This window comes from Ambystoma mexicanum, chromosome 14 (assembly GCF_040938575.1).
Source record: "Ambystoma mexicanum isolate Mex_15411 chromosome 14, UKY_AmexF1_1, whole genome shotgun sequence".
NCBI classification, from domain to species: domain Eukaryota; kingdom Metazoa; phylum Chordata; class Amphibia; order Caudata; family Ambystomatidae; genus Ambystoma; species Ambystoma mexicanum.
The window spans coordinates 538,824,267-538,834,887 of NC_090940.1; the positions used below are offsets into that span (position 1 = coordinate 538,824,267).

General features: G+C 42.2%; 1 protein-coding gene across 2 annotated transcripts in view; it reads left to right on the forward strand.

The window, feature by feature from the left end:
• The window catches only part of DEGS2 (delta 4-desaturase, sphingolipid 2), a 224,835-nt gene extending 218,056 nt beyond the window's left edge, over positions 1-6,779 (forward strand). For both annotated transcript variants that reach the window (XM_069637791.1, XM_069637792.1), the window contains exon 3: positions 4,713-6,779. In XM_069637791.1, coding sequence (XP_069493892.1) covers positions 4,713-4,856 — 144 coding nt within the window. In that variant the 3' untranslated portion in view covers positions 4,857-6,779. The remainder of the gene's footprint in view (positions 1-4,712) is intronic.
• Positions 6,780-10,621: the final 3,842 nt, after the last annotated feature.

Sequence of the window (10,621 nt, forward strand, 5' to 3'; positions counted from 1 at the left end):
TGCCTCCTACATTCGGCGTCCGACGCTTCCAGGTTAACATCACCCAGTCGGTCTCCAACCACCAATGGAAACCGCGAAACAAGCGGTCCTATCCTAATGTAAACATATATAAGTGAGCCCCCAACCGTGTGCTCATAATCCAGCAAAAACAACTTACAAGTATGAATTCTGACCCCCTTCTTAGGCATCGTTCCAGTGTCTGTATTACCTCATATTTCTATCTGAACACCCCAAACATGCAGGCCCCAATTCACCGTTTGTGCGACAGAAATTAATCAATTAGATCTGAAGTCTGATCTTGGGGTCGAGTGCATCGTTGGCGTGTGCTGAGCATAAGTTCCTCCATCAGACACACCCAAATCACTCCACTCTCCCTCGGGCGGCGCCAGAGCGCTCAGCTTCAGCCGTACCACTCACCCCACTGCTCCTTTGCCACGTGCGGTCTGGTGTGACAGTCTGGAATCCAGGTTAATGCCCCATATCCTGTGAATTGTTCCTCCTCCGGAATTTCCTGGATCCCTGAATCCTTCTGTGCCGTGGGCCCTTAGTGCGCCATTCACTCTCCTCTCTCCTAGACTCACCAGGGGCGGATCCCTCCCCCTGGGGACCCAACAGGTCAGCTATACAGTCTGCAATGTCCTTTCCCGAAACAAGTTTCATTGTCGAGCCTTCCCACTCAAAGGTGAGTGAGAACGGATAGCCCCACCGGTATCTTAACAACTTTGTCCTTCAGCATCTTTGTAATTGGAGAGCACTTCTTACTCATTGCCAACGTGAATGATAAGTCTTGATGGAGTGAAATATTCGCATCGTCCAGTGAAAGTTGTGAAGCGTGTCAGGCCTTTTCTAAGATCCGGGCTCTGTCCGCATAATTGTGAAATCGAGCTAGGACCGATCTCGGGCCTCCTGGTCTGCCTCCAGCTCTGTGGATGTGGTCAATTTTGGGTTCGTCCACTGATTCATCTTTAAAGAGGAGCTTCAAAATGGTGTGCAGGGTTTGCTTTAGGTCTGAGTTGGTTTCTCCTTCTTTTTTGGGAACACCGAACACACATATGTTACGGCGTTCCCTATTTTCGCGATCATCAACCTTTAGGCGTATTTCCTCCTCTGTGTTCTATTTCTGCAATGCGGTGGTCTATTTGGGCTTCCAACGTGTTCATGGAGGTTTGGTTAGGCTCAACTTGTTCCAGCCTGTCCTCCATTTTGTCCATTCTTTGTGTAATTTTGTCATTTTTGTTGCCTATATCTGCTCTCATGCTTCTCATCTCTGTGAGCAGGTCAGTCAGCGACATCCGCATTGGTTGCAGCAGCATCAGACCCTGCAGTCGACATCTTGAACTCAGTGGGTGACTTCAGGAGTCCATGGGTTGGTGTAAACTTATATTTTGCCAGTTTGGCCTTAAGGTCCATGGACGGCGGGACCTCAACGATGAGTGTGAATCTTAGCTATGAGTGGAAAGATTGCCCCGCCGGAATGGTCAATTGAGAAGTATGTGCTTGTGTATATGAGCTTTGTCCTCAAACAGCCTCTTTCATGTGATCGAATGCCCTTTGGTGGTTCTTGTTTCTATTTTTTGATTGAGGCGTTTCCTGTACTGTAGGACATTGAAAGGCTCAGAGGGGGTTCCCCTGGGAGAGAGACCTCTGTGGTCTGCGTATGACCACCTTAGGCAATCCTCATGCACGCGGCCCACTCCAGGCGGAATGTTGGAGTTCTGTTCCTGGATCCGGTAAGCTTCGGAGTTTGCTTGGGAGCTGAGGGCACATGCCCTGGCAGACAGGGGCCCGACCCTCTGCCCTTTGTAGCCTAAGTTCTTCTTGCGCCCTTTTTTTTGGGGCCCAAGGTGCTATGGCTCGCTCCACCTCTACGGGGTCTCGGTGCCGTATTGTCAGACCCAGCTGGTGACTGTGCCCCCTCGTGGGACAAGGATCAGGGGCAGGGCACCGTAGGGGAATGCGGACTGCGAAAGGTGCTTCATCGATCACAGGGCCCACTCCACGCACAACCTTCCAGCCATGGTGGGACCCGAGAGAGGGCCCGCTTCCTGCTCTGTTTGTGGCGTAGGAGAGTCTACTTATGGTAAACTGCAGGGACAACTTGAGCGGGCTGGCCGGTGCTGCGTAGCCGCAGGGCAAATATGGTTCCACGCTATGCGCCCGTGGCGAAAGCGACAGCGGAGACTGTGTAAGCTGGGCCCTCTCCACAGCAGTCCCCTCACGGGGGCACCCTGCGTCCGTTCGGCCCTCTTCCGGGCCCTGCGTTCTCGGACGTGGGGTTGTCAAAACCTAAGGGCCGTAAATCATTTAGGTGGGCACCATGGGGCCGGGCGTACATGTGTGCAAGTGCCTTTCGATGGGCCCCGGCAGCGGTGTGCACGCCGAACTCTCCCTGGTACCGTGCGTATCACGGCTCTGTGATCGCTTGAGTGCGCGGCGGGAGCTCGCAGGCCTTCTCTGCCTTCGTGCGCCGAGTCCTGCAGAAGGGGGTTTCTCCATGAAAAAAGCTTTATCAATTTGGGTTTTCTCCCAGTGCGTCCTGAACACTTCTGACACTAATTTCTGTCGATATTACGGCTGGGGGGGGGTCTCGTGGTGGGGGCTCACTCCACTTTTTGGGACCCTTGCGCGGAGCCTACATGGGAAGTAAACCCATCTGTGCGCCCCCTGGTGGCCGATCCCTTAGAGATTTTATATCTGAATTTCATACAGGTCTGCTCTTTCAGGAAAAAAATTAAGAAACAATCCGACAATAGCCAGGTAAATTGCAAGAAGAGGTCTGTATTTCTAGTCGAAATGAGATCTAAACAATGGCCCTTGCATGGGATGGTGTAGTGTAGCAGGGATATTGCAAACATTAAGTTGACAGTATGGGTCAAAAATCCCACTCATCATTTGTTTAAAATAGTACCCCTGCATTTGGAATAAGAGGTGGTGTACATCCAGAAGTTAATCGGAAGGGACGACTCCAGTGGTGATAGTCTGCGGTATAAATATCCTTTAACATTATAAGTAGGTGTTCTACGTCCAAGGAACAGGAGGACAGCATATTATAACAATCATTTATAAAAAGGAGTCCAGAGCCAAGTGGACGGTAACTCACTGCATTTGAATGTCAAATTATTGTTCACTTGAAGATCCAGGCTTTCCACTGAAGATGGAACTAACAGCATTGAACATAGTGGTACTTTAAGGGGATATGGACAATGTCAACCCCTCCTGCCTTTATTGGAACAATTGTCCCTAAAAAATATTTTCCAGGAACCAACATATAAAACTGAGCAGTCATCCATGAGCCGGTTCTAATTTGGCCTTCTGGGGGAGCTCCAGTTATGGCTAATTCATTTGCAATCGCAGTTCTAGCATTCAAAAGCCTGGGCGATGGGCGCTGGAGAGAATTGGCTGTAGAATCATTAGGTTTTAGAGGTAAAGTAGAAGAATGGGATGTTTCCAGCTACTTGGATGTAAATTGTGGTGGAGTTAGCTTTCAGAAAGTGAGCAATCTCAATAGATGGAGGGTTTGGAAAATATGATGGTTTTTAAAATCTCACCTCATGCCTTCAGCCACTACACCCAGAACAGGGATTCAAACCTGTGCTGTTTTTTGTTGTCTTGCTTCCAAGACAAATGCTTTGCCTCTGAGCTATCCTCCCGGCTCAGTGTGTTTACTGTGATGGATCCATTTCCATTACTGAGATTTCAACATTGAGTTATCACTGTGCAGAAATGCGAAGCTTTACCCACATTACCCACACTGAATGAATAAAAGATGAAATTGACTAATCAAAGAATTAAAAAAAATCCAGAAAACCCAAGGATAATCCTGCAAAAAAACACGAGTGGCAATGTTGAATTGGGTGAAAATGTGGACAGCATTTCAGACCGGAACATGATTTTCATAAGTGTGAAGTGCGTATGCCATCCTTTCAGTCCTTGTGGATCACGTGAACGATGTTATGGTGTGAGCCGCAAGTGAAGTACCAGGAGAAGTACAATTTATAAGTAAAGAAATAGCAACACATAAGAAATTACACAATAATACTCCGGTGTCAGTACCCACTCCCTTCGTGCACCACTTTCTTAAAACCAAAAGGACACATGAGTTTTCAATGGAAGAGGTGGTCCCAACAGGGCATTGATTGACCTTGAAAGAATGTTGCTCTTGAGCAAACCCTCATTGTACAAGCTTTTGATGCTGGCTGCGGTCTACCGTGCTAGTTAGTGTTATTGGGTAGGACAGGATAGCATAATAGATTTAGTCGAGGTGAATATTCTCAAAGATGCATACACGCTGTGAGGCAGGCGAGGGCACTTGCAAATATGATTTCCACCTACTAATGCTGCTTTTCATATGAAAGCGAGAACATAAAACACGCTTGCATATGCCAAAAGGGAAATATATTAGAAGTGAGAACTGTGAAGGCGAGCATTTCTATATGTTAGGCAGAGAGCTTTCATGGCAATGATATGCGCAGTACAGTCTACCTCACACCAGTTAGAAGCTGTGGTTTAAACATGGCAGTTTGCAGTGCATGCTCAACAGTATACTGTGGTTATATGTCTGGGGAGTTGCATACACTTTTCAGTTCCCAAACATTTTCTCCATAGCCTTGCCTTGTATCAGTGAGGGTAATCTGTGCCATTTTCGGACTGGGCGGTTTTAAAATTGACTCATTGTTCCAGCGACATTATTCCAAGTATTGTTTCTTTTTCAGGTAAAGAAAATAGCAGCTGAATACTACGACACCCTCCCACAGCACAACTCTTGGATATGCGTTCTCTGGGATTTTGTTTTTGAAGAATCTATTAGCCCCTACTCCAGGATCAAGCGAACATGTAAACTACCAAATGAGGGCTAATAATACTGTGAATCAATCTTATTATAATCAATCTTATTATATAATTTGTCATTGTGAAGTTAATCCAACCAGAAAGACCAGTGTTGTTGAGCAGGCCAAATTTGTATTCAACTGTAAATTTCAGACTGATTCAATGTGAACTATGGTATGCTTTCTTGGATTTCAAGAATAGATGGCAATGTGTTTGAAAGCGGTTCTTGAAAGTTGATTTTGCCCTAAAATGACGAATTGCTATAGTGAATTTTGGAGTCCTATTGACGCTAGGAGTGAAGGCAACGCAGCCCTTTTAAAAATGTAGTGGTAGTTTCCTTAGAGATTCTGGAGGCACTGTTGAGACTACCGTATTGTTTTAACGTAAGCTATGTGGCAGGTTTACCTTTGTAGTGATAGGCCTATGCATTTGACATCACTCTTTTTTTGGGCCACTGGGCTAGGACTGTGTGCATACATAGTGAATTACTGAGGCCTTAAGAAGCTGGGTACCTGGATAACATTAATCACTGATGGATTGGACTTCCAGTTTTTGTGCCTGGTGTTTCACCCTCTCCCGAAATGGCACTTATGTGAAAATTTATTTTTACGTCCCTAGATTTGAAGTTTTGATGGTGGGATCTTTTTAAGTTCCCTTAGGATTTAAACAAAATAATTAAAGTTTCAATTTGGACATGTTAGGTTAAATGAAACGGAATCCATCTTTAAAGCTTCTTTAATTGTGTACAGAATTTCCTTGATATGCACTTTACAGTGCATTTCTTTCCTTGAGGATGGAACGCTACAAAACATTTTCACTAGTTCTATAATGTCTAGCATTCTCCAGACTCCACGCTAGCAGGGTGGCTGTCTATGCTGTATTAATGTAACATTAACTGGACTGATCAATGGATTGAGTAGACCAAGTATGATCTGCTGCCACACCATCACTCCCTAACAGGTTCTCATTGGAATTCCGAGAATCTTTCTCTACTATGAATTAATTGGTGGAAAATGAAGATTAAACACTTGGTGTTTTTATATAACTTATATTTTGTTTGTGTCCTAATGAAGCGATTTGTCTTACACCAGTGATGTCCGTCTTTTTGAGCAGTAATCCACATTTACCAGTTTAATAACTTTTTAATATTTTGGTGGCAATTTCACACTAGGAAGTTTAGTGATTGGTTGTTTTAAGGCATAGTCACACTGGGGGACATGTTGGCTCAAGTCTTTTTCCACACTTTTTCAGCAAAATTAGGATTTGTGACTGTAATATGAAATTCGGAATCATTTTCTTCTGTTTGTTTTTTGAGTGTGATTAAGAGGGCAGGACGCAATTAGTGAGACACGGACACCTCATTAGAGGTATGCATCTTTATTATGTTTCAGACCACAAGTGAGAATGTCTTTCATGACTATTAAAATATATGTATCCTGTTTGAAATGGAATGTAATCATAGATGCATTTTATAGAAAATATTGTTCACAAAGGGAATTGTAGGAAAAGCAGTGGAAATTGACTATTATATGGTGTAACAGTGGTGGACAAACATGAATTTGATATTTTGGAGCTTGTCAAACATTAATACAAATGCTTAGTGCTACAGATTTGGAGTACTGGTGTAAATGAGTTTTGATAATTGCACCAAAGTTCACTTTGTTTTTCTCTAACCAGTGGTCAAACTGTATGATTAAGGGTGCTTATTTAAATTTAACGTGTACAAAAATGTACATTTGAAAATATTAAATTACTTGCAATGTCGTTTCCTCTAAGCACTAGAAACACAGTATTTGTTTTGTATTAGAAATGAAAAACATTTTCAAAACTAAGTGAATCATTTCAATGAATTGTAAAGTATGTATTGTATTTTAATACCCTTAGCCTATGCACTTGTAACCCTGATTTACCCATATTTTGGTTCAGAAAAAGTAGATTTATATTTATTCCAACTTTACTGTCTTCTGTTGTCTTATCTAGTGAATTCTACCTAATTTGTGAATGACATATGGGCATGTGTATGATGTGTGGAAAATGTGTAACAGTGTTTAATGTTAAACATGGTGGTATGCAATATCGCAACATTAATCTTTTTCTCATATAGGTTTACATATTTTCCTGATTGTGACATATCGGAAGATAAATCCATTTGTATCAGGTTGGAACTGAAATCGGTTATTCACATGCATGATAAATATATTGTTGGAAATGTCTACTTTGAAATAACCTTTTGAGATCCGTGACACAAGAACACATGTAAAGTCTAAAAAAAAAAAAAGTAAGGCGATCCTGTAAGATAAATGTAGTAAACGGCACTGTTTTTTCCAGAAGCTTTTTGTAAGCAATAGGAACGTAAACCCTATGTAATATACACAATATAAACTACATAAACCTAACTGATGCATTATATAGAGGTGATCAAAATACCGATGACTTGTATAATGCAAAACACATTGTAGTTTAACTTGCTCAAATTGGCTGTTTTCCCCAATCTAGAAAAAGCAAAAGCTTTGTAACTATTTCATAGAAATGACGTCCCACTTCAGTGCTTTCAGACAGCTTGATCAAATATATTACTAAACCATTTGAGGGAGTTTTGAATCAGTGTCATAGGTGGAACATACTTGCAAGAAACCTATACAGGTTTAGTTTGATTATAGCACACTGCAAGACCTTTCAAGGATTAAAATATACCCTTCCTTTATCTGTATTACATGTTCAGCCCTTGGCAGGTGTCTTCCTCTGTGCCTGTTATTTATCTGGTACAAATTGAGAAAGCATATAGCTTCTACAACTGTTCAGGTCTCGGATTTATTAAATATTGATGCATTGTTTTAATGGGTTGACAATAAGCAGAACCTTATTTGGCTCGAGGTGAATTCAACCCACATGAGAAATCCTCCCTCATTGCCCGAGCCACCAAACAATCCAGAAGATCACTCCTGAAACCAGGAGGTCCCTCCTCGGCACCTGCTCCCTTACCAAAGAGTGCCAACATCTAGTACTTGCTTGGCGATAATAGCATGGATCAACACCATTTCCAAAAAGTGGCTAAGTGATGACTTCTTCTGTATCATACATGCCATCCTATCAAAATACAAAATTAAATTTGTCAACTGCACCAGAAAGTGGGAAAATGGTAATCACTTTTGGGCAGTAAGTCCAGCACAAGTATCGCACTGACATCAACCTGTACATCACTCCTAATAGACTGCACCACCTTGCACATGTTCACACTCTTTTAATCCACTGACCTCCTTCAGACAACCTCATTTGCAGACAAACTTGAAGATGCTGTGGCTAACCTTACAGTTGTCTGCAATATCAATAAGTTGACTTCTTAATTTCTGGATGGTGGAAAAAATCTTGCCTACCAAAACTGTGAGACATTTAATCGCACCTCTTGATAAAAGGCAAATAATATTTTTGATCAGTTTATTTCGGAAATGAAGATAATTTCCTTAAAACATACATTTCATAAAAACACAATATATAGCAATGCATAAACAATCAATTACATGATTATAATAAGAAATTGGACTGACCTTAGCTAATCTTTCCTCCAGAGACATGATTGGCATACTTATGTACAGTGAGGAACACGTATATGCTTAATAGAAACATTAAGATGTCAACTTTAGTTTTATACAAGGCATGCTTCAAATATGTTAAGTGCCAATCATACCTTTTGGGTGTCAGCCCACAAGAGGTACATTAATCTAGGACAAAACGGGACAAAATCTGTTTTTAGCAGTATTGGTATTGGGGTCACAGATCTTACCTCTTAATTTGCGGGGCAAACCATATGCGAGACCAGTATGGGTGCCTTGCATATCAGACCTGTTTGTGTTTGTGATGTGATATTGTTGGCTTTCTATAGTGCTGTAATTGCTCTAAGAGGAAGGCAATTGAACTGTGCTCTGGGAGTGGAACTCTCTGGCTTGGATCACCTGCCCATAAGATATTTCTGGACTCTAGGTTCGAATATAATGGCAGGTCTGTGGTTGGATGGTTTTAAGAGCTCCAGCGCTACTTTTCTTTTCTTGTGTGTAAAATATGGAACTTTTTAGAGCTGTTGCAGCCTGTGATATATGTGCATAAAAGCATACATTTCATTGAGCCTAGTTTTTATAAATATTAACCACGGTATGTTGTCATTAACGTCCATTACAACTAGGAACCTAATTCGATTGTGTCAGATTGGCTTTTTACTTCCTCCAGATGGAGTAGTAGTTGTGTGGGGAGTGTCATTACCATGTATACAGCCCAATTCCATGTGAAACACATGGTTGGAGGCTGAGTGAGGAAGTCCCGGAATTCTTTTGAAAAAATAATGTTCAATTACCTGAATCAAATTAGTGTGTGTATCCTCAAAGCGCCATTACATAACTAGCCACCAAGGCAACTTCCCTATAGTATACTTTTAATGCTGGGTCTATTGATTTAGTCTTAAACATCTTAAACATCTGCATAAAGTGAGACACTCCCCACGCGCTTGCCTAAACATCATGAACTTTTCTTTTTTTTTTGTGTCCGGTAAGAGATTAGGTGAAAAGCATAGTCTGAAATATTCAAATTCTTTAACCATTGGAATAATGACCTTATTACTACAGTCTTCCTCTCATTCACTTTAAGATTAAGTTTTGCATGGGGTGTGCACAATCAGCACTGTCGGCCACATAGACTAAAAGCAGCAGAACTCTATTCAACAATCTTGGTACATCCGGAGTTGAGGCCAGCAGTCTTGTAAAGGCCATTTATGTACAGGCTGAAAAATATGGGTCCCAGGACATGGCCCTGCCTCCACTGGAAAGAAGTCGGTGCAGTAGCCATTCTTGCCATTTCTAATGCAGGCTTCTGTGTTTTGATTGAGCCTAATTAAAAGTTTGACGATGGCCAACCGGCAGCCCATGGACCCGAGCAGCCATAATTTGGTTTGATTTACTTCGTCAAAGGCTGTGCTTGGGCCCATGAAGGCCAAATAAATGCGCTCCTTTTTTACATATAGTTAGTAAGATACTACTAGATACAGATCATTGCTTGCAGTGCCTACCCCAGGTCTAAATCCCAACTACACGAGGGATAGTATGGTACTTGATTTGATTTTGGCCAGAAGAATCCACCTGAAGATCTTAAAGAGCGAGTCTGGAAATGAGATTGGTCTATACAAAGCAGGGTTCAATAATTGCATAGTGCCATTAGACTGGTATTGATTCAGTGTTAATTGCATTTAAACCGATTGTTAAAATGGGCGACCATAGGTCCACTTCAGAACTTGATGGGGGGCCGAAAAGCCCCCTGATCTACTAGTGCTGGTAGGTCGCTCTCACACGAGACAGAGCCAGCTCTATATAAGCTAGCAAAATGTTCCATTCATGCATGGTCTGGGACCAAAGTTTCCAACCATTGGTTCTTATAGTTATAATACGGGTCCTGATTCACGATTCCCATATTATTTCCGGTTTTGTGGATATGAACGTTCCTTAACTAGTACTGAATGTATTGGTGTTTTAATCCAGCAAATGACAGTCCTTACAAAAGTCAAAAGCTTGCTTGAAATTACTTTCTATGGTGGTGTCGCTCAGTAGCAATTTCAATTCATTATTTTGTTGGTCTTTTGAAATCCTATGGACCTTCAGATTCCATTATGGAGGGCAAAAGGAATCCTATCCATTGGTTGTGACGCGCAAGGACCACCTTGGATTAGGGCATGCTCTTTGCTGCTCCATTTTTGTTTGGTTTATAGGATCAGCAAAAACCAAATCGTCGGATTGCAGCCCTAAATAGCCATTTG